General features: G+C 40.5%; 2 protein-coding genes across 2 annotated transcripts in view; both read right to left on the bottom strand.

The window, feature by feature from the left end:
* The window catches only part of LOC132710032 (uncharacterized), a 120,163-nt gene that overhangs the window by 10,591 nt on the left and 84,083 nt on the right, over positions 1-25,489 (bottom strand). The window lies entirely within an intron of this gene.
* LOC148115757 (uncharacterized) lies at positions 5,502-11,142 on the bottom strand. Its single transcript, XM_087884031.1, has one exon. It carries the CDS (start codon positions 8,398-8,400, stop codon positions 6,598-6,600), a length of 1,803 nt encoding a protein of 600 aa, XP_087740157.1. The 5' UTR covers positions 8,401-11,142; the 3' UTR covers positions 5,502-6,597.

Below are 25,489 nucleotides of genomic sequence, written 5' to 3' on the forward strand. Positions count from 1 at the left end.
GAGTATCCAAATGTAAATGACATGACCATGGGGATGCTACCGTGTTTCCCCAAAAATAAGACCCTGTCTTCTTTTTTTTTTTTGAACCCCGAAATAAGGGCTTGGCCTAGTTTTCAGGGGGGGTGTCTTATTATTTTCAGGGTGCAGGACGCCCTAGGCGGCCTGAGCACTCACAGCTGGGGTCCGGCAGAGAGAGGGTCCTTTGCGTGCTGCCATCAAGCCCCTCCCCTCCTGCAGGTGTGTGTGGAACTTGAGTGGCCTGAAGGCGCCAAGCTGTGGGAGCACCTTTCCTCCCTTGCTCGCGCGCCTCCCAGGCCTCACATCATCGATGTGGCTGACTCTCCGTGCGGGGCTGCAGCTCCCTTTATCCATCATCGCCTCTCTGCCCCGGCTGCCCAAAAAGCAGGGGTTTCCATCCAGGGTTTTGAAGCTGCAGTTTGGAGGAGAGAAAGAAAGACTTCTGCTGCTTTCTTTGTGTGCAGCCAGCAGCAGAAGCAACAGAAGTCTTTCTTTCTCTCCCACAAACTCCGCTTCTGCGGCTTCCAAACCCCAGCCAGGGCAGCAGCTGCTCTGGGAGTGTGCTTCCCATTCTATGGTGATAGTCACTGGAGGCCACCCCTTTCCCCCCTGCTCTTCTCTGCTCCAATTGCCCTGTGGTCCCTCCACCCAGGCGCTGACTGATTGGAGCGCCCGCCAGCAAACCCCTCTGCCTTGGGAGTCACCGGACAGGACAGCGACCATGCCGGACTCTCCCTGGGGAGGGGAGCCTCGCGGGACCCTTGCCTGCCCTCCCTTCTTCCTGCAGACCCCGCTTACTCTTTCCTGGTGCCTGGCAGCCAGACACCGGGCAGCTGCGCCGAGGGCAGCCCCGACAAATGCAACTTGGCTGGCCCGGCCATGGCCATCACTCCCTGCCCGCGGTTGAACTTGGCCCTCAGTGGCCGGCCAGAGCCTCCACAGGCAGTGGCAGCAGCAATACCCACAGCGCCTCAGCCATCGCTGCTGAGAGACTCATGTCCAGCTGCAGGATGCCCCAGGCCTGCTGGGTGTTGTAGGTCTGCACGACTTCCGGCCCTGCGCCCCATCATGTAGCCACTGCCCCACCCTCACCAGAAGTGTCCATGCTGACTTCTGCCCGCCGCACATGGAGGATTCTCTGCTGCCGCCGCCCGAACTGCCAAGGAAGACCGGGGGCGGTGATGCTGGGGCTGGGGCTGCTGTGATGGGTGCTCAGTAGCATGGGCTATGTGGTTGTGGCGCCTGGGTGAGAATGGGGGGGCTGCCCTTATGGCACAGGCATTTGGTGTACAGTCAGTACTGGGGCGGCAGGGGGTCATCACCGGCTCTCTCTCTCTCTCTTTCACACACACACACACCATTCTTTCTTTGCGTTCACAGCATAGACACCCCGTCCAGGATTGTAAGGCTGAAGGCTCCGGACGGAGCATTTTGGAGATGTGTGTCTGTGCTGCGATGTCTGTGCTCAACCAATAAATTCTCTGTCTTGCACATGGAAGATGGACATGGAAAAGAAAAATGTCAAGGAAACAATTGGTCCATTGTTGGGAGAAAGTGGCAAGAAGGTGACAATCAACAGGGACAAAGCAGTACTACTTAACTCCTTTTTTGCATCTGTCTTTATAGCCTGACCTCAATACCAGGGAAGATTCTGGAAAAGATCAAGCAATGAATCAGTGAACACCTAGAAGTAAACAAAGTAATAACCAAAAGGGTTTGTCAAAAACAGATCATGCCAGACTAATCTTATTCCATTCTTTGACAAAGTGACAAAATTAGTGGACCAGGGGAATACTGTCGGTATAATTTACTTGGACTTCAGTAAGGTATTTGATAAAGTAGACTATAACCTACTACTAGATAAATTAGAAAAGTGTGGGTTGGACAGCATCAGCACCAGATGGATTTGTAACTGGCTGATCAACCGCATTCAACGTGTAGTCCTCAATGGAACTGCATCTACATGGAGGGAAGTATGCAGTGGAGTACCCCAAGGCTCTGTTTTAGGCCCAGTACTCTTCAACATCTTCATCAATGATGAGGGGATAGATGGGGAACTCATCAGATTTGCAGCTGACACCAAGCTGGCAGGAATAGCCAACACTCCAGAAGATAGGCTTAAGATACAGAAGGATCTTGACAGACTTGAACATTGGGTGCTATCTAACAAAATGAAATTGAATGGTGAAAAAAGTAAGCTTCTTCATTTAGGCAAGAAAAACAAAACGCACAGGTACAATATATGTGGTACCTCGCTCAACAGTAGTGTTCTGTCCCCACACCCAACCAGCCAGCCGAGGGTTAAATAAACTTCTTCAAACACTCAACGTCAGTGATAAGGAACTTGGCAGAAACTCCGTGGCTGCCTGCCAAGAACTTTTACTCCGATAACACAGACAAAAATACACACAGTTTGAATAGTCCAGTTTATGATTAAATCCACAGCAAATAGGCGTTGTGTCCAAAGGTGCAAAGTGACTCGGCAGAGATTAGCTTTGTCCGTCACAGAGTCCAAATGGCCACCACACTCCCTTTTATAGCCTGTGGGGTGTGGTCCAGTGACTCAGCTTAATCTCTGGCACGCCTCCTTTTCTGCTGCGCACGCTTGTCTCTCCGACGCTGGCGTGGGTCCAACCACAATGTTTCTTCATCACTATCCGATGGCTCGGAAACACCTGGCTTCTGGCCAATCTCTTCTCCTTCGGGAGACACCTGAGGCATTGCCAGAGAGGAGGGTCCTGGAGAGGGAGGCCTGGCCATCTAAGCACAACTAATAGTCAGGAATGATGGGAGTGTAATGCAGTAGCCACTGGAGGGCCATCACATCCTTATTACTGGCTTAAGAAGAAATTTTAAAAATTTTTAAATTCTTTTAATTAGTCTGTGATTCTTAACTTTCGGGCCAAAATTTATATATATTTTTAAATGTTTTAATATTTGTATTCTATGTTTTTTATCTTGGCTGTACACCGCCCTGAGTCCTCAGGGAGAAGGGCGGTATATAAATTGGAAATTAAATTAAAAATTAAATTAAATTACTGAACTACAGTTTTTACCACAACCCCCAATTCTGTCTTTCTTCCTATCATCCTTCCTTCCCTTCCTCCCTCTTTCTCTCTCTCTCTCTCTCTGTCCGGGGGCGGGGGAAGGAACCCCTGAACTGGTGCTAGATGGTGGGAATCTGACATCCAGACGTTGATGAGCCAAATGCTGATGATCAGCCGGTCGGCAGAGACCCAAAGATCACCTGGCTGTTGTGGCCCCGCCCTCTGAGCCTGTCCCATCGGAGGAAGAAAGCTCCGAGCATGAGGAAGAGGAGTCAGCCAGGCCTCCCTCTCCAGGCCCCTCCCTTCTGGCATTGTCTCAAGTGCCAGTTGAGGGAGAGGAGACAGCTGATTCGAGTCAAAGTGATAATGAAACATCATTCCTGGACGCACGCCTCCGAAGGCGTGATAAACGTTTGCAGCAGCTTGGGAGGCGTGCTAGGGATTAGCACTGAGTCACTGGACCACACCCCAGAGACTATATAATAGAGGGTAGTGGTCAAAGGATCCTTGTGACGAACAAAGCAAAACCTTGGAGTCACTAAAGCCTCGTCCGGAACTGCTGGGAGGAATATTATTTCTGTTTGGACTTTCTTGAACGTTCGTATCTTATCTGTCTGTTTGTGAAAATAAAGACCCTTGGCAGACGGTGTGTCTATCGCTGCCAAGTCGGGGATAAGACCTGGGTGCGTTCCAAAGTGTTTCCTTAACCCTCGACTGGCTGTGTGTGTGTGTGTGTGGGTACGGGGACAGATCACTGGCTGGCGGGGAGGCAGGGCATCACAAAACAAGCAGCCTGCAGTATCTGCAGGAAGACTGACATCTGGGAGGCGAAAATGAGCCGACACTGCTGTTGTCAGGGGAGAGTGGGGCAGGGTCACATTGTGGCTCCACGTCATAATGGGCTCCAGGAAGAGGAGACCCCATTGTGAAACACGCCCTCCACTGCCCACCCTCCCCCTTACCTTTGTGCTAAGCATACACCCGTGCATTGGAAGATAAGGGTGACTGATAGAGAAGGGGCGATGCGGGTGGCACAGCCAGCCACGCAAATAATGGCTGGTAGGGATGGGGCTAGGAGCAGGGCGGAATCCCACTACTGCGCAGGCCCGATACATTGCTTCTGCAGGCCATATCCATCCCAGGGGCCGTACTTTGAGGACCTGTGTACTAAAAGGTCAGGTCCTGTCCTTAGATTTTGGATGGGGAAATGCAAATTTTAATTCGTGATTAATCCCATCAATTGGCATTCTAGGTGTTTTGTTTGTGAATAGGCTGTCCTAGATTTCTTAATGGACACAAAATATCCATCTCTAAAAATTTCAGGTATCTGCTGGAAACTGTTGTGACTGCTTTCTGCCTTTGCTAGTATTTTTTTCCCTCCATTTCTCCGTTGGGGAAATATAATATTCTGCCTCTTTTTAATATTCCCTAAAATATTTCATTCTTTGGGTGGAGGGGTGTGTCTGTCGTGATTACTCCATACAATACACTCACACTTTTTGATCTAACTTTAAAGCAAGGGGAGGATGTTAATTGATGAAATGATCCCAAGAGCTTCAGCGGCATTAAAGGACAGGGTTCCGGTTGGAGGCTTTTAAGAAGAGACTGGACAGTCTCTTGTCTGAAATGGAATAGGGTCTCCTGTCTTGATCGGTGGGTTGGACTAGACCACCTCTAAGGTCGCTTCCAACTCTGATACTTTATGTAAATACAGGTAGTCCTTGACTTACAACTGCAATTGAGCCCAGAATTTCACTGTTGCTAAGGGAGACATCTGTTAAGTGAGTTTTGCCCCATTTTACAACTTTTTTTTGCCACAGTTGCTAAATGAATCACTGCAGTTGTTAAAAGTTTCACATGGTTGTTAAGCGAATCTGGCTTCCCTGTTGACTTTGTTGGTCAGAAGGTGCAAAAAGAGGATCACTTGAGTCTGGGACACTGCAACCATCATAATTATGGGTGTTTTGCCAAGCATCTGAATTTTGAACATGTGACCATGGGGATGCTGCAATGGTCGTGTGAAAAACAGTCAACCGAATCACCGTGTTCTCTTCAGTGCAATGTACCATGAGTGGGACTTGCAACTTCCTGTCAATTTTGTTTATTGGAAGCCAATTGTGAAGGTTCCAAATGGCAATTCCATGACTGTGGGACACTGAAAGTATCGTAATTGCCAGCCAGTCCCACCCCCAAATAACTGTGATGGGCACAACTTTGAGGAACTATTTTTCAACACCAGTGTAATTTTGAAGGCTGAGTAGTAAGCGGTAAGCGAGGACTGTCTATAAAACTGAACATCCCAAAGGGTGCACAATAGCTATTATTTAAAAAAATCCTAGGTAAAGTCCAGTTCTTCCACGATAATAAATGGATGGTGCACCACTAGGAAACCCTGTGTTTGTTTGCTAGGTAAAAAAAAATCACAGAAGACAGCAATGGCATAAGAGTTCCATATTGCTTCCAACAAAAGGTGTCCATAAAATCACAACAAGTCACCCCTACTATGAAGGAGAACCAGTTTTAAAGCATGTACCACAAATGGAATAAAATCTGGGGAGAAAAGGAATATGTAGCAACTGACGTTTCAATCGAATTGCTTCTTTTGGCTTTTGAACCATGAAAGTCACCTGCAGGGCAGAACAGCCTTTACATCTGAAATTTTACATTGCTTTTCTCACTGCCCTAAACTCCCCCAATATATTTGCTATTCATATGGTTTCTTCCACTTGGGTGCCTCATTCTTGACACAATCTGAACAGACGTACTTGATGCACTGAATTCCTGGAACTGGAGTAAGCAAGGACTGTCTATAAAACTGAACATCCCAAACGGTGCAAATAGCTATTATTAAAAAAAAATCCTAGGTTAAGCCCACTTCTTCCAGGATAATAAATGGATGGTGCACCACTAGGAAACCCTGTGTTTGTTTGCTAGGTTAAAAAAAAAATCACAGAAGACAGCAATGGCATAAGATAAACTTTGAACCCCCTCTGTGTCTTTTCTCCTCTTGCTTTCTCCTTATATGTGGAGCCACAATCTATAGTCTCAGGGCTCCAATCCCCAAGAGATGCTGGCTGGAGAATTCTAAGGCTGAAAATCTTGGGGGCACACAGGGAGAAAAAGGCTGGGATTCCTGGCACATAGCATTTCTATCATCCACCATCACAAAATGCAAAGAACACTCCCAAAAAGATTTTTACATAATAGCCAAATTTCTACAAAAATAAATATCCAGCAACTTCTTAAGCTGAAAGCAAGATAGCCATTATCAAAGTAATATCTTCCAACTTTTTCTTTCCTCTGCCGCATCTAATACCATTACATATTTGCCTACAAAAAATCAGGTGAATTCTAGTTAATTTAATCAATTTAAATAGTCAATTTATCAGCTGGACTTATCAGCTGGACTTACAATGGGACACTAGAAATGAAATTCAATCCTTCTCTACATTAATCGCTTGGGGCCTCAGGAGATTTTTCTGTGTGCGATAAGGGTGGAAAGTTTCCTAAAGCACCGTCCAAACAAGGGGCATTAAAATGATTTCTCCCCTTTGTGTATAAGTACATGATTTATAAGGTTAACGTTAGTACTGGGATCATTCCCACAGTCTGGACACTCATATAGTTTCCCTCCTGTGTGAGTCCTCTGGTGTTGAACTAGGCTGGAATTCTGACGGAAACTTTTCCCACAGTCAGGACATTTAAAGGGTTTTTCTCCTGTGTGAATTCTCTGGTGTGTCACGAGGCTGAAATTGGTACTGAAACTTTTACCACAATTGGGACATTCAAAGGGTTTTTCTCCTGTGTGAGTCCTCTGGTGTTTCACCAGGGTGGAATTTGTACTGAAACCTTTACCACAATCAGAACATTCAAACGGTTTCTCTCCTGTGTGAATCCTCTGGTGTTGAACCAGGTTGAAATTCTTACTAAAACTTTTCCCACAGTCAGGACATTCAAAGGGTTTTTCTCCTGTGTGAGTCCTCTGGTGGTCGATGAGGTTGGAATTCTGACGGAAACTTTTCCCACAATCAGGACACTCAAAGAGTTTCTCTCCTGTGTGAGTCCTCTGGTGGTCGATGAGGTTGGAATTCTGACGGAAACTTTTCCCACAGTCCAGACATTTAAAGGGTTTTTCTCCTGTGTGAATCCTCTGGTGTGTCATGAGGCTGAAATATGTACTGAAACTTTTACCACAATCGGGACATTCAAAGGGTTTTTCTCCTATGTGAATCCTCTGGTGTTTCACCAGGGTGGAATTCGTACTGAAACTTTTACCACAATCAGAACATTTAAAGGGTTTTTCTCCTGTGTGAATCCTCTGGTGTGTCATGAGGCTGAAATTGGTACTGAAACTTTTATCACAATCGGAACATTCAAAGGGTTTTTCTCCTGTGTGAGTCCTCTGGTGTTTCACCAGGGTGGAATTCGTACTGAAACTTTTACCACAATCAGAACATTCAAATGGTTTCTCTCCTGTGTGAATCCTCTGGTGTTGAATCAGGTTGAAATTCTGACTGAAACTTTTCCCACAGACAGGACATTCAAAGGGTTTTTCTCCTGTGTGAATCCTTTGGTGTTTCACCAGGCTGGAATTCTGACTGAAACTTTTACCACAATCAGGACACTCAAAGGGTTTCTCTCCTGTGTGAGTCCTCTGGTGGCCGATGAGGTTGGAATGCTGACGGAAACTTTTCCTACAATCAGGACATTTAAAGGGTTTTTCTCCTGTGTGAATTCTCTGATGTGTCATGAGGCTGAAATTAGTACTGAAACTTTTACCACAATCGGGACATTCAAAGGATTTTTCGCCTCTGTGAATCCTCTGGTGTTGAACTAGGTTGCAATTCTGACTGAAACTTTTCCCACAGTCAGGACATTCAAAGGGTTTCTCTCCTGCGTGAATCCTCTGGTGTTTCACGAGGTGAGAATTCTGACTGAAACTTTTCTCACAAACAGGACATTCAAATGGTTTCTCTCCTGTGTGAATCCTCTGATGTTGAACTAGGCTGGAATTGTTACTGAAACTTTTCCTACACTCGGGACACTCAAAGGCTTTCACTCCTGTGTGAGTCCTCTTGTGTGTCACCAGGCTGGAATTCTTACTGAAACTTTTCTCAGAACCAGGACATTCCAACGTTTTCTCTCCTGTATGAGTGCTCTGGTGTGAAACGAGGTAAGAATTTTGACATAAACTATCCCCAGAGTTAGGACATTTAAAGGGTTTCTCTTCTGTGTGAATCCTCTGGTGTATCACCAGGTTGGAATTATCGCAGAAACATGTCTCACAATCAGGACATTCAAACAGTTTCTCCTTTGTGTGTGTCCACGTTGCCATGCTTCCTAAAGCATTTACTGCATTGGGAACACTTGTAGGGCTTCTCTCCTATGTGGGTCCTTCCAAGAACCACAATGGAGGTGTTCTGATCAGAGGTTTTGCCACGTTTAGAGTATTGAACGGCTTTTCTCCAGTCGGGATCCTCTCAGGCATAATCAGCTGTGATTTGCAAGTTCTATCTTTCCCACAACAGGCACATCTATGGAGCTTTTCCACAACTCATATTCCTTTGGAGGGCAAAAATATGGATGATCCCTTGTTTAGCAGTGCTTTTATTCAAGCCGTTTTCTTCCTCCCAGAGTGGGCCTACAAAATGAGCCTTGGTACTACAGTGGTTTAAAGCACCCTGTTATTAACACAGCTGCCTGCAATTTACTGCTGGTTCGAATCTCTCCAAGGCTCAAGGTTGACTCAGCCTTCCATCCTTTCTAAGGTAGGTTAAATGAGGACCCAGTTTGTGGGGGCAATAAGCTGACTTTGTATAAATATACAAAAGTATGAAGGCTATTGCTTAACGCACTGTAAGCCGCCCTGAGTCTCCGGAGAAGGGCGGCATATAAATCAAATTAAAAAAAAAAAAAAACTCTGTCTGCTCTACATGGCTTTCCAATTGACCTTTTCCTCCCCAGCAACTTCCAGATATTTCCCTCTTTTGCCCAATGGAAAAATAATCTCCCTTGACTTTTCATGTAATGTATGCTTGAATTTCACACCCTGCTTTTCCCAGCTAGAAATCTCTTCCTGATTTTCTCTCGTTTTCCTCTCACTTGCTGAGGAAGATTAAGAATTGTGTGGCTCTCTGAAGGAAATGGAAGATATATTGATTTCTGGACTGACTTGCTTTCGTGTTCAATGTTGCTTGTTATCCTCAGTTGTCCAGAGTGCTCATTGCCATCTTCTTTGTCTATAAGATTCAAATAAAAATGTATCTTTAATTCTGCATGAAAAGATTGCAGAAGATGAGAAAAAAAGAAAAAGGGTTACATTACAATGAAAAAGCAAACATGCCACAATACTCAAAGAAGCTCTTACATTAATCATGACACATGGAAGACTACCCAGATCCAAGTTCGAATATCCATTCAATGATGAAATTCCCTTGTTGACTGGGTCAGTCACAAATTCTTAGCAATGCAAACAGTTGTTTTCACATACAGTCAAGTGAAAAAGAAAGTATATCCTCTTTTATTTCTATGGTTTTACGTAATTGGTTAATTGTTCTCACCATTAAGAAATTTATCACTGCTTCCACTGTATAAAGAGGTGAAGTAGCAGCCGAGTAGTGCTAATAAAGTGCCTGTCACATTCCGGCCGTCAGCAAGGAATTTAGACAGAGCCAAAGATGGTTAACTGACAAACTTTATCCCACAAGCTATAACAAGCAGCACGAAGTGACAAACAGGCAATAGGCAAAGTCAGTGCTAACGTGGGTAATCCCTCCACCGTTTATATAGCGTCAGCTCCACTCCCACAGCTCCACCCCCCCAGTGCCCACCCCTATAACTCCCCACCCCTTATGTGGCGTCCAGTGATGACACCGCCCAGCGTGCAGGCCATACATGCTGCGGCACCACACGCAGGCCTCACCTCACATCCAGCCCTGGCAGGCTTCGTGTGGCCCTGAATAAAGCAGGACATCGCCTCAACACCGGTAGGTACTTTTCAAGCCAAGGAGGCCTTGTGCCGCTGAGCTGGCAGCTCCCAGCGCAGCGTGTGCGTATAGCCATGCCTCCCAGCTGGCAGCTCCTGGCGCGGCATGTAAGCCAGGCCCCCATGAACGTCCGGCCCATCTGACAGATCTCAATATGGGGTGCAGCCAAGGTCTCTGTGCGATTGGCAGCCCCGGTGACCGGAGGGCTGACATTGCCCTTGATCAATTGCTCCTAAGTTGCATTAACAGAGGAGACAATCAAAATCAAGTGAGGTACTAATACCACTCTATAAAGTCTTAGTAAAACCGCATCTACAGTACTGCATCCAGTTTTGGTCACCACACTATAAGAAAGATGTTGAGACTCTAGAAAAAGTGCAGAGGAGAGCAACCAGGATGCTTAGGGGACTGGAGACTAAAATATATGAAGAATGGTTACAGGAACTGGGCATGGCTAGTCTAGTGAAGAGAAGGACCAGGAGAGATATGATAGCAGTCAATATTTGAGTGGCTGCTACAGAGCGGAGGGGTTCAAGCAGTGGTGGGATTCTGCCGGTTCTAGGTGGTTCGGCCGAACCGTTTGTTACATTGCTGGCTCACCCTGCCCCTTGCCCCGCCCCTCCACACCACTATTTATTGCCAATAAATAGTGGTGGGTGAGGGGCGGGCGAGCCAGCAATTTAACAAACGGTTCGGTGTTTTTTTGTAATTTTATTGGCCTGTGGAGCTTCAGCATAGGCTAATTAGGTGGTTGATTAGATCGGCCTCCCGACTCTCAGCTGATTTGCTCTCAGCTGTTTTGCTCAGGGCTCTGCTGCTTGTTTGCTTGCTGGAGCAGTTTTTTTCCCCTAGCTATGCTGAAAAATGAAACTGAAAGTAAAGCAGGCTGTTGCCTTTGCTGTTGCTGCAACGTTGGAAAATTAGGCAGGCAGATTTCTTTTCTTTTTCCCCACCAAAAAAGGTAGGTGCAAACTACCTTTAGTGAAAAGGTAGTTTTCCCTAAAGAGGTAGTTCCTCTTTAGGGAAAAAGAGGAGAGTTCAAGATTTCAAAACACAAAAGAAAAAAAGCTCTATTTAACTAGGGAATTGTAATAATTGAGATACTATTAATTGTATATTGTGTTGAAAGCAGAAATGGTTAAGTTGTGGTTTGGAGGAATATATGAGGGAAATTATTTGGTTTATTATTATTGGTAAATATAATTAATTGATTTGTAAGAAATTGGATTGCATGGAAATAATTGGAATATTCATGTTCATATTAATATACAAAAAAGATAGTTATATAACTAATTGATTTATATTAAAATGTTGAATTTATATTAAACAACTGTAATATTACATAATTAACCAATGTGAGGATGGATATAAAAATAGATGACAATGGGAAGGGGTATAATATAGAATAGAAGGGAAAAATTGAATTTGATTAACATTAGAGATAAGGATGAAGAGTAATATTGGTTTTTTTAAAAAATAGATAAGAAATAAATATGGCAAAAAGGAAATTTAGAAATTGTAAATTTAATTGAAATGACTAAACACTGTTTAAATTTGTGAACGGGCCAAATACTCTGTTCAAAGAAAATACATTGTATGTTTGTATGTGTGTTTCTAATTACTGCTATTTATTCATATTTGTTCTCTTTTATTCTTTAAAGTTTAACAATTCATTCTTTATCTTAATATCTTCATATTTGTTTGGGGTTGCCTTTCTTCCATTTCATCTTTTTTACTGTACAGCAATCTTTCTCCTCAAACCTACCACCTCTCTCTTTTCTTTCCTTCTTACTTTCTTTCCCCCCTGCTTCTTCTCCTCCCTACTTCCTCTTCCTTTCTCCTTCTCCTCCTCTCTTCCTCCCTCTCTTACCCTCACTCCTACTCTAATTTCCCTTCCCTTCCTTCCTCCCTTCTCTTCCTTCCCTCTCTCTCCTTCTTTCTTCCATCTCTCTTCTCCTTCCTTCATCCCTCTCTATTGCTGTATCCTTTTGTGCATATGGATTATTCAGAGGGCTGAAAAAGTTATTTTTGACTGGTCCTCGCACTTTTGACCACTCCTCGAACTTACGACTGCCCTCACATTTTACGTTTTTCGCCTTATCTTGTCACCATGGTGAAGAGAAGCAGTTGTGAAATGAGTGACACGGTTGTTAAGGATGCTACAATGGGCATAAATGATGACCAATCATAAGGGTGAGGACCGGTCAAAAATGTGAGGACCAGTCAGAAATGACTTTTTTCAGCCCTCTGAATAGTCCCTATGTGCATATGGATTAGTCAGAAGGCTGAAAAAGTTATTTTTGACCGGTCCTCGCATTTTTCCAGGTATCTTACTTTATTACATCACAAAACCATGAAACCGTTTTTAAGTTAACAAAGCATATGTTGTCCATATGGAACCAAGGAGCAATGGTGATGCTCCTGCTCATGGCCAGCTGAGATTCTCCATAGTCAAATTTAGCTGAATCTCCACTGGTTGGAGTGCTTTGTTTTACAGGAAAAAAAGGATTCCCCCCCCCACAATATTCCCTCCACCCTTTCCCTCCCCTCATCCTACCCTCCACCCCAGACTTCCCAGAGCAAAATACAAGGTATTTCAGTTAACAATCATAAGCTAAATTAACTTATCTATCCTTAGACTACTAAATCCCCCCCTGAAACCTTAACTCCACTATAGATAACATAATACTTCTAATACTTAACATTCATTCATAAACTATTTGATATTTTCTTGTCTGATACTTATTTTGAATATAATCAATCCATCTTCTCCATTCCGATACGTATCTTTCTTGTGTATAGTCCTTCAAATACGCTGAGATTTTCGCCATTTCTGCTAAATTCGTTACTTTTCAGTATCCACTCTTCAATAGTAGGCAAAAAGTCCTTCTTCCAGTATTGTGCTACCAACAGCCTAGCTGCTGATATTAAGTTCAAAATCAATTTAGTCTCTAATACTGTACAATCCGTCGTTATACCCAGTAGAAACAATTGAGGAGTAAATTTCAACCTTTTTTTCAGAATGTTCTGCATCACCCACCAAATTTTTATCCAAAATGCCTTGATTTTCTTATAGGTCCACCATATATGATAATAGGTTGCATCATCACATTCACATCTCCAACATTTAGCTTGCAAATTTGGGTACATACATGATAATTTGGGAGACAGGGCGGAAAAGAGCTGACAGGCGGTGACTGTCCAAAAAAAAGAGAGACCGCTTGGAACAAGAGATTCCCAAGGATTTAATGGCGATTTTGGACCAGACCCCAAATTTGGACTTAACTGTGAAGAAGGACCTTTTTTCTCTCTCTTAGGCTGGAAAAGCAGGCTACGCAACAGAAGCAGAGACGAATCAACCGAAGGGCAAGGATCGCTGAGAGAGTCGGAAGCCATTAACAGCTGAAAGTGAAAGTGCGAACAAGCGAGAGCGGCACGCCAGACGGGTAGCAAAGAAGCAGAGCCTGGACTAAATATCAGAGACTACCAAACTGGACTAAATTGTTTGATAACGGTGGATACTGGACACTGAAATCTTGAATTCTGGACAATTGGACCTTTTGGCTATTTGGACATTTGGAAGAGAGAGAAGAGAGAGACACCAAAACTAAGACTTTGAACAAAAAAAGAAAAAAAAGAAAAAAAGAAACCTTAGGTACAAGAACCCTTACACATAAGACTGAAAGAGAACAGTATATTAAGAGCAAATTAAATTTATATTTATATCTGATTAAGACTTGTTTAAACTATAACTATTTATTAACATTCTTTATTGGTGAGATACTTGACAAATTGACAACTAACTATTTATATGAATGATTAATTGAATGATTAACTGTTTAACTGATTAATTAAATAACTATAAGTAAATATCATCCAGAAAAATAATACATATTTAATCATATATTTATATTAGTGACATTTAGGGAATAGATCCTGATAGATTTAGATTTGATAGTTGGATCACTATATCGTATTGATACATAAACTATTAACTGTTACATTGTTTTGATACTTAAACTAGTAATTACTAATTAATTATTAATTGATTGTTATAGCAACATTTAATGAAGTGCTAGAATTCTAAGTTTTCCCTCGACCTCCTTCATCCCATATATTCTCTCGCCCCCCCTTTTTTTTGAGTATATATCTAACAGTCTAATTAATTATTGAATTGATTGTCAGAGTTTTAAAGACACGCACAGAAACAACCTACAACTAGATAAGATCAACCAGTGCATAAATACCTATACAATATAGAAGATAGACACTATTACTGAGATTAACATTTTTATAGACAACAAGGTTGAGTCAAAATAAGAATATTTTACTGCATGAGAATTTGGGAGATTCTGCAAAAAAGAATCAAGATGACAAGCACTGGCACAACTACCATAAGCAAAACAAGCAAGAAAATAATTCCAAATCAGGCATCCCAAACAGCATCCCCAGCACAACAAAGAACCATAGAAACCATGCTTGGAACGGAAAAAGAAAAATCAGCCTCCATTTCCAGTATGCAAAATATCCAGTCAGTACTGGCAATGATACAGGAAGCCATGAGTAAGACCCAAGAAACGATTGCCAATAATCATGAGGAGACCAAGAGAAACCATGATGATCTGAAAGCTGATGTGGGAGAGATAAATGACAATATAAAGAAAATGGATGACAAGATCGAAAAAATCCAACAGAACATCGCCAAAAATGAACAAAGAATTGAAAAGACAGAAATGAAGATGGAACAGATGGTTAAGAAAGTAGAAATGCTGGAACAACAACAGATGGCAACTAATCGAGAACTCGAAGACTCGCTCACATATCTGGAAATGGAAAAGGAATCATTTTATTTAAGGTTCCAGAATATAGTAGAAACCAAGGAAGAAGATCTGGGAGAGACAATGACAGAGATCCTCGCTGAAGCAACACAGAGAGACAAGGACGATATACGAAGGGATATAGACGAGGTGTACAGAGTGGCATACCACTTATGCACGCAGGAACAAACTCCCAAAAGAAGTCCATATTCGATTCACGAAGAAAACGACAAAAGAAGAGATATACAGGAAAATGAGAGAGGACACAATCTTCTACAAAGGGAAAGAAATAATAACACTGAAACAAATCCCAAGACGTGTCAGAGACCAGAGGAAAAATTATAATTTCTTCACAACACAATTAAATAAACACAAGGTGATGTTCCGCTGGCTATTACCAGAGGGTATCCTAATCTCATGGCAGGACAAGAAACTTAAAATAGATAGTCTGGAAGGAGCCCAAGATTTTTTCGATCAACATTTTGTCTCCGAAGAGGAGCAAGAATCCAGAACAGAAGCAGAAAATAAGAGCCAAAAAGAGCAATCAATAGAGGAAGTGAAAGATGAACAGGAGGAAAAGAGAAGATTGGAAAGAGAAAGAGAAGAGAGGGAAGGAGCAAGAGAGAAAACACAAAGAATAACAAGAAACACCAGGAAACTAAAGACAACAAGTAGATAGGAAGAAAAATGGAACAGGAAATAAAGATGATTTCGATGATTTCGTTTAATGGATTAAACGCCCCGGCTAAAAGAACTCGGACACTTACCAAACTACAAAAATTAGGAATGGATATCATAAATTTACAGGAGGTTCACATTAAAAAACAACACCAACAGATACTAGAAAACAGAAGACTAGGGAACCTTTACACCTCACTAGTGGACCAGAAAAAAAGAGGCATTACAGTCTACATCAGGAAACATCTAAAAACAAAACAGATATACGCAGACGGAGAGGGAAGAGTTTTAATGGTGGAGATACAAACGGAATCCAAGACAATTCTGTTAATCTCAATTTACGCACCAAATGAGAATCAACGTACTTTCTTCCAAAATATACATGACAGAGTAAAAGATCTAGAATATGAGAACATCTGCATTATAGGTGACTTCAATGCAATTTCAGATATAGAAAAAGACTCCTGTAGTACTAGGGGAAAAAAAAAAAACCTTGCCGGACACTTTTAAGGACATGGCACAGGAATTCTGCCTCCAAGATATGTGGAGGGAAATAAATAAAGATAAAAAACAGTACACGTTCTACTCCAACCCACACTCATCTTGGTCCAGGATAGACATGGCCTGGATGTCAACAGATCTTAGGAAAGACTTAGAAGAAATAGAAATAATGACGAATACATGGGCAGACCACAATCCGATAAAAGTAATCTGGAAGGGATATCGAAAGAAAAAGAGATGGATGATGAATAGTGAAATTCTAAAAAGCAAAGAATATATACAAATAATGGAAAAAGAAATGGGAATATTTTTTGAGATTAACACCAAAGAGCAAACTTCCCTCCAAAATCTGTGGGACACGGCAAAAGCCTACATAAGAGGCCTAACGATATTGTATTTGGCAAAAAAAAACAAACAAAGAAAAACAACAGGAAAAAGACAATTTATTGAAGGAACTCAAAAAGTATGAATTCGAGCTACAGAATGAACCCCTAAATAAGAGGATTAAAGAAAAAATAAATTTGGCCAAACACAAAATAAATTTGATTACACAAACAGAAATTGTGAGGAAAATCAAATCTGTAAAGCAAAACCATTTTGAATATGCAAATAAGACAGGGCAATGGCTGGCATACAAACTGAAGCAAGAAAAAGAGAGAAAAACAATCCATGAACTACAGTATGAGGCAGAAGAAATACATTATAGGAACAAAGACAAAAAAGAAATAGCAAGAACTTTTTTCCAGAAACTATATAAACAGGAAGAATCTCCAGAAGAAGATATCAAACAATATCTTCATGAAGTCGATATCCAAGAACTAGAAGAATCACACAGGGACCTTCTGGGCAGGCAAATTACGATGGCAGAATTTATAGAGGCGAGGAAGAAATTGAAAGTAAACAAAACCCCAGGACCAGACGGCATACCCGCAGAGTTCTATAAATCTTGCCAGCAGCCAATAGATGAAATCTTACTTGGAGTATTCAACAACGCACTTCTGGAAGCCACGATCCCCGATTCTTGGACAGAGGCTTTTATAACACTGATACTGAAGGAAGAGACAGACCATACCCATATCAAGAACTATAGACAGATATCGCTCTTAAATGTGGACTATAACTATTTACATCAATAATTACAGAATCAAGAAAATAATCAACAAATTATTTTCATAATCAATAATCAAACCATCTGGACCAGAATGGTTTTATCCCAAAGAGACAGATAAAGAACAACCTGAGACAAATAATGGACATATTAGAATATTATGAAACAAATTCAGATAAACAAATGGCCTTAATTTTTTTTAGATGCGCAGAAGGGCATCGATAACCTAAATTGGAAATTCCTCACATTACAGTTAGAAGCTATGAAATTCGGCGACAAATTTACCAATATGATAAAGAAAATCTATTCCGCTCAAACAGCGAAAATAACAATAAACGGTGACCTAACAGAGCAATTTCAAATAACAAAAGGAGTAAGACAAGGGTGTCCCCTATCTCCCCTTCTATTCATATTAACACTGGAAATTCTCTTAAGGGAAATTCGAAGAGATAAGGAAATACAAGGTCTGAAGATTAAGAGGGAGGAATACAAGCTTCAAGCCTTTGCAGACACCATCGTACTTATCGCAGAACAACCAATAACAATGGGCACCAAAATATTAGACCAAATAGAGAAATATGGGAGAGTACTGGGACTTAAAATTAATAAACAAAAGACAAAGATATTAATGAAGAACCTCACCAACCAGCAAGAAAAAGAATTAGAGGACAAATTAGGTATATTAACTACAAAGAAGATAAAATACTTAGGAATATGGCTCACTAATAAAGTTTAGTTTTGTTTAGTTTAGTTTATTTGATTTGTATACCGCCCTACTCCCGAAGGACTCAGGGCGGTGAACAGCCAACAATAAAATACATAAATACACAAAATTTAAAAACCCGATAAAATCAAATTAAATTATTTGGCCCAGACAAATTAAAATACCCCAATAATTTAAAAACAGATTAAAATTTACGTATTTAAAAAGGGAAGAGATCAGGCCAAGCCCGCTTGATGGAATAAAAAGGTCTTCACAGCACGGCGGAAGGAGCGCAGATCCGGGATCCTCCGTATCTCCGGGGGGAGCTCATTCCGGATGGTAGGTGCCCCCACAGAGAAGGCTCTCCCCCTAGGGGCCGCCAGTCGACACTGTTTGGCTGACGGCACCCGGAGGAGTCCCTCTCTATGGGAGCGTACTGGTCGGTGGGAGGCTATTGGTGGTAGTAGGCGGTCCCGTAAATAACCAGGCCCTAAGCCATGGAGCGCTTTAAAGGTGGTAACCAAAACCTTGAAGCGCACCCGGAAGACCACCGGGAGCCAGTGCAGCTCGCGCAGGAGAGGTGTTACATGGAAGCGCCATGTCGCTCCCATTACCACCCGCGCGGCCGCACTCTGCGCCAGTTGGAGCCTCCGGGTGCTCCTCAAGGGGAGCCCCATGTAGAGAGCATTACAATAGTCCAGGCGGGAGGTGACGAGGGCATGAGTGACCGTGCGTAACGAGTCCTGATCCAGAAAGGGACACAACTGACGAATCAGGCGGACCTGATAAAAAATCCTCTCGGTCACGGCCGTCAAGTGCTCTTCTAAAGACAGCCGTGAATCCAGGAGGATGCCCAAGTTGCGAGCCCTCTCCGTGGGGGCCAATGATTCGCCCCCAATAGTCAGTGATGGCGTCAACTGGCTATATCGGGATAAAAGTACATCAATAAAAGTACATCAATTAGAGAAGATAATGATGATAAACTTATAGGACAAATCAAAAAAGACCTAGAAACCTGGAAAAAACTACAATTATCTCTGTTGTGGAAAATTGCTTCAATTAAAATGAATGTCCTTCCCAGAATGTTATACCTATTCCAAGTGATCCCAATAAAACCGGGAAAGAATTTCTTTAAAGATCTTAATAAATTAATAGCGGATTATATTTGGCAAGAAAGCAAGAAAGCAAGAATAAAAATCAAATACTTACAAGAGTCAAAAGAAAGAGGAGGACTTGCGCTACCGGACTTGGAAACATATTATAAAGCATCTATACTGATTTGGATCAAGGAATGGATGGAGCTAAAAAACAAAAGATTGCTAACCTTAGAAGGATTTGATTTACAGCAAGGATGGCATGCATTCTTGTGGGAGGGCACTGATAAACAACACGGATACTTTCAGAGACATATGGTCAGGCAGTCATTATACCACGCATGGCAGGGTATTAAAAAAGCATATTATTATAAAATTCTGGAATGGTTATCAACCATGGAGGCCCAGATTTACCCAAATGCCATGGACAGCACCAAAATGAAAACCTACAAGGACCTACTAAACAACCAAGGAGAGCTAAGAACAAGACAAGAACTGCAGGAGATGGGTACAGACATTGACTGGTGGCCCTACCTACAAATAAAATCAAGATATCAGAAGGATTTGACCCAATTTGAATTCCAAAAAGGCCAAAACGAACTAGACAAAATCTTACAAGGACCACAGGATAAATTGATAAAAAAAGTCTACTATTATTTGAGAGTATATAAATTAGAAGAGGAGGTAGTCAAGGACAACATGTTAACCTGGACAAAGAATTTTGGCCATAACATCAAATTAGATAAGTGGGAAAAATTATGGACAATAAACTACAAATTGACAATGTCTGTACCCTATAAGGAAAACTTGCTTAAAATGTTTTATAGATGGCATCTCCCTCCGGCCAGGTTGGCAAGAATGTTCCCTAACACATCTTCAACATGCTGGAAATGTAAGCTAAACAAAGGAACTTACTATCATACATGGTGGACCTGCCCAAAGGCAAAACAATACTGGCGAATGATCAAAACACAAATAGAACAAATCACACAGAATAGAAACAGAAACCTTCCTACTAGGCATTATATCTGGACAATATGAAAAGGAAATAAAATACCTAATAATTCACATAACAACGGCAGCACATATAACTTTTGCACAAAATTGGAAGAGTAATGACATACCAAGCAAGGAGAAAGTAATTAATAAGATCATGGAATGTGCAGAAATGGACAGACTCACAAAGGAACTTCAAAATAAGGAAGAACACGATTACTATTTAGTATGGGATAAGTGGTACACTTGGTTGGAAGATAGGAAAAGGAAAAAACAGGACTAGGAAGTGGCCAGTGGAACCCAAGATAGATATAGAAACACAAACTATTTACCATAGGCCAATAGGGACTTAAAAAAGTTTAAACACAACATAAAGGACCCAATGAGAGAGGAGTCAAACATACAAATGAGAATTACATAACAGACTACAGTTGCGATAACTTTGATAAGATTATACCTGATTTCTTTTTCTTTGTGTATGTTTTGTATGTCTTTTTACTTGTTTTGTTTTATTTGTATCTTTAAATAAACAAAATTTCAAAAAAAAAAAGAAAAAAAAAGAAATTAGGATGTGAAGGGCGGATGTCAATATTGTTTATATACTATGTATTAAGAAGAGATTAAGATAAAATTAAAAAGTGGCAGAAATATGCAAATTGTATTTGGAGAAACTAAAAAAGTAGATTGGAACAGATTGTAAAATATATATAATTACGTTATGAATTGTAAAAGATGTCACCTGGTCAATACTCTGTGCATAAAATATATATGTAAAAGGAAAATTTTAATAAAACTTGTTTACAAAAAAAAAGAAAAGAAAAGAAAAATGACAAGGAAACAATTGGTCCATTGTTGGGAGAAAGTGGTAAGAAGGTGACAGGCAACAGGGAGAAAGCAGTACTACTTAACTCGTTTTTTGCATCTGTCTTTACACAAAAGGAAAAAACAGTCCAATCTATCAAAAGCAGATTAGGAACACAAGTTAAAGTAGGGGAAAAAATGGTAAGTGAATACCTGCCTACCCTAAACGAGTTCAAATCACCAGGACCGGATGGATTACAACCCAAGGTTCTGAAGGAACTGGCAGACGAGATCTCAGAACCACTGAAGTATATCTTTCAAAGATCCTGGAGCACAGGATTTTCCAGCCAGAGGACTGGAAAAGAGCTGATGTAGTTCCCATCTTCAAAAAAGGAGAAAAAAAAATAGATCCAGGAAACTATCAGCCTGACCTCAATACCAGGGAAAATTCTGGAAAAGATAATCAAGCAATGAATCAGTGAAACCTAGAAGCAAACAAAGTATTAACCAAAAGCCAACATGGGTTTGTCAAAAACAGATCATGCCAGACTAATCTTACTGCATTCTTTGACAAAGTGACAAAATTAGTGGACCAGAGGAATACTGTCGATATAATTTACTTGGATTTCAGTAAGGCATTTGATAAAGTAGACCATAACCTACTACTAGATAAAGTAGAAAAATGTGGGTTAGACAGCATCAGCACCAGATGGATTCATAACTGGCTGACCAACCGCATTCAACGTGTAGTCTCAATGGAACTGCATCTACATGGAGGGAAGTATGCAGTGGAGTACCCCAAGGCTCTGTTTTAGGCCCAGTACTCTTCAACATCTTCAATGATGAGGGGATAGGTGGGGAACTCATCAAATTTGCAGCTGACACCAAGCTGGCAGGAATAGCCAACACTCCAGAAGATAGGCTTAAGATACAGAAGGATCTTGACAGACTTGAACATTGGGTGCTATCTAACAAAATGAAATTCAATGGTGAAAAAAGCAAGGTTCTATATTTAGGCAAGAAAAACAAAATGCACAGGTACAATATATGTGGTACCTTGCTCAACAGTAGTAACTGTGAGAGGGATCTTGGACTCCTAGTGGACAACCATTTAAATATGAGCCAGCAGTGTGCATCAGCTGCCAAAAAAGCCAACACAGTTCTAGGCTGCATAAACAGAGGGATAGAATCAAGATCAAGTGAAGTGCTAATACTACTTTATAATGCCTTGGTAAGGCCACACTTGGAATACTGCATTCAATTTTGGTTGCCACGATGTAAAAAAAATGTTGAGACTAGAGTGCAGAGAAGAGCAAAAAAGATGATTAGGGGACTGGAGGCTAAAACATATGAAGAATGGTTGCAGGAACTGGGTATGTCTCATTTAATGAAAAGAAGGACAGGGGAGACATGATAGCAGTTTTCCAATATCTCACCACAGAGTTGGTCTCCTCCGGGTCCCGTCAGCTAAACAATGCCGGCTGGCGGGCCCACTGGGGAGGGCCTTCTCTGTGGCGGCCCCAGCTCTCTGGAACCAGTTACCTCCTGAGGTCCGGACCATCCCCACCCTATTGGCCTTCCGAAAAGCAGTGAAGACCTGGCTTTCCCGGCAGGTCTGTGGCCGTGGATCTCGCTCTTGTGATCTGGTGAGATCCAGCTATGAATGGCGTGAATGAGTTTTTAATGTTTTTAATATTTAAATGTTCTCTATAATGATTTTTTAAAATGTATTGCTTGTCGCCCTGAGTCTTTGGAGAGGGGCGGCATATAAATTGAATTAATTAAATTAAATTAAATTAAATCTCAGGGGCTGTCACAAAGAAAAGGGAGTCAAACTATTCTCCAAAGTGACAAGGGTACGACAAGAAGCAATGGGTGGAAACTAATCAAGGAGAGAAGCAACTTAGAACCAAGGAAAAATTTCCTGACAGTTAGAACAATTTATCAGTGGAAGAACTTTCCAGAAGTTGCCAATGCTCCAACACTGTTAAGTTTTTAAGATGTTGGATAACCATTTGTCTGAAGTGATTTAGGGTTTCCTGCCTATGCAGGGAGTTGGACTAGAAGACCTCCAAGGTCCCTTCCAACTCTGTTTTTAATGTTTTTAATTCTTAAATGTTTTTTATAATGATTTTAAATGCATTGTGAGCTGCCCTGAGTCTTCGGAGAGGGGCGGCATACAAATTAAATTAATAATAATAATAAGAAGAAGAAAGATATTTCACAAATTAGAAAAATTAAAATTTGATATAATTTGCCTGCAAGAAGTACATATTAAAAACGGATATTGGTATATCCTAAATTAGGGAAAATCTTCACATCATTGCCACAATGTAAAAAAAGAGGAATGGTTTTATACATTAGAAATGCAATAACAGCTGAGCAAATATATGCAGATAAAGAAGGGAGAATCTTGATGGTGGAGATAATGGACAATAATATGAAAATTCTTTTAGTAGCAATATATGCTCCAAATAATAATCAAAAGTGACTTTTATAGAAAATTGTACATGAAAATAACAGAATTGGAATATAATAATATTTGTATGATGGGAGATTTTAATGGTATAGTAGATGGAGATTTGGATTATAAAACACATAAAACAATAAGACATAGTAGAAAGCTATTACCAAACTCCTTTTTCAAGATGATTTGAGGAAATAAACTTAAAAGATGCTTGGAGAGATAGAAATGGAAAAAATAGACAATATATTTTTTATTCAGACAGACATTCATCTTGGTCTAGATTAGATATGATATGGACAACAATGGAATTGACTTGAAACATAGAACAAATTGAGATAGAAGCAATTACCTGGGCAGATCATAATCCAGTGACAGTGAAATGGAAAGGACAAAGGAGAAGATTTAGATGGACTTTAAATAATACTATATTAAAAGAAAAGGATTTTGTACAGAAAATGGAGAGAGAATTGGCTTTCTTTTTCAAGGAGAATAGGAAAGAAGATACTTTGACGCAAAATCTTTGGGATATGATGAAGGCCTATGCTAGAGGTTTGATAATGGATTATACAAGGAAGAGAAATGCAAAGAAAAGACAAACATATAAAATATTGGAAGAGGATTATAAGAGATCTGAAAAAGAGCTTCGGAAATGTCCATATAAAAAGGATGTTAAAGTGAAAATGGATACAATAAAACATAAAATGGACTTACTGGAGAAAGAAGAATTAGCTCAAAAAATTAGAAGCTCTAAACAGAATTATTTTGAGAATGCTAATAAACCAGGAAGATGATTAGCATATAAATTGAAAAAAGAGAGAGAGAATCAAGAAAAATAATACAATTAATCGATGACCAAGGACAAAATAAATTTGGAAATAAAGAGAAGAACAAAATTATACAGGATTACTATAGACAACTGTATGAGAAAGAAGATAGCGGAGGAAAATGTGATACGATATCTTCAAAATGTAAATTTACCCAGGATTCTTAAAGATATTGAGGGAAATATAACGATGATGGAATTAATTGAAGCAATTAAGAAACAAAAGAATAGAAAGGCACCAGGGCCAGATGGTTTGCCAGCGGAATATTATAGGACATTGCAGGAATCTTTGAGTCTCCTATTACTAGAAGTTATGAAGTGATGACAAAGAAGGAAATACCCAAGTCATGGTCTGAGGCATATATTACATTGATTCTGAAGGAGGATACAGACCCACAACAAATCAAAAAGTACAGACCTATATCCCTGCTAAATTCAGATTATAAATTTTTTGCTTCAATATTGGCAGAAAGACAATAACTTTATACACTCAGATCAAAATGGGTTTCTGCCAAAAAGACAAATTAGAGACAATATGAGAATAATTCTGGACACTTTGGAATACTATGAAGCTCATCCGGAAAAACAAATGGCTTTGATTTTTTAGATGCACAGAAAGCTTTTGATAATGTAAACTGGCGTTTTATGTTGCTTCAAATGGAACAAATGGGCTTTGGCAGAAAATTTATTCAATCAATAGAAGCTATATATTATAAACAAATGGCAAAAGTAATGATAAATGGAGAATTGACAGACACTATTGAGATAAAAAAAGGTACTAGACAAGGTTGTCCACTGTCAGTTTAGTATAAGGGAACAAAAATACAGGGGTATTTTAGAAGACACCATATACGTGAGGCTTTGTTATTAAATTGGGAGAAGATTAAAAAACAACACTATTTGAAAATTCCAGTCTGGATATCAACGATTGAAGCTTTTTCATATTCAGTAATATTTAGAAGAGAACAAACTGTTAAATATAGTGAATTAATGGATGAAAAGGGTGAACTTAAATTGAAGCAAGAATTGGAAGACGAAGGTTTTACGATGGATTGGTTTTTTTATTTGCAAATACGTTCTAGATAGGAAGAAGATTCCAAACAAGGTTTTTATAATGTCTTGACTCATTTAGATAAGATTCTAATAGAGTCCGATGATTATGAAATTAAAAAATTGTATGGTTATTTATTAGAGGAAGAGGAACAAGTTAAAGAAACAATGATAGCATGGGGGAAAAATTTTGGTCATGGGATTGATTTAGAGAAATGGCAAAAAATGTGGTTGCAAAATTATAAAATGACAATGTCTACAGCATATAAGGAGAATTTGTATAAGATGTTTTACAGGTGGCACTTACCCCAGACGAGAATAGCCAGAATGTTCAAGAACAAATCAGAGAAATGTTGGAAATGTCATCAGACTCCAGGATCATATTACCATATGTGGATGA

This window comes from Pantherophis guttatus, chromosome 2, assembly GCF_059756535.1.
Source record: "Pantherophis guttatus breed Tessera chromosome 2, ASM5975653v1, whole genome shotgun sequence".
In the NCBI taxonomy this organism is placed as follows: Eukaryota; Metazoa; Chordata; class Lepidosauria; order Squamata; family Colubridae; genus Pantherophis; species Pantherophis guttatus.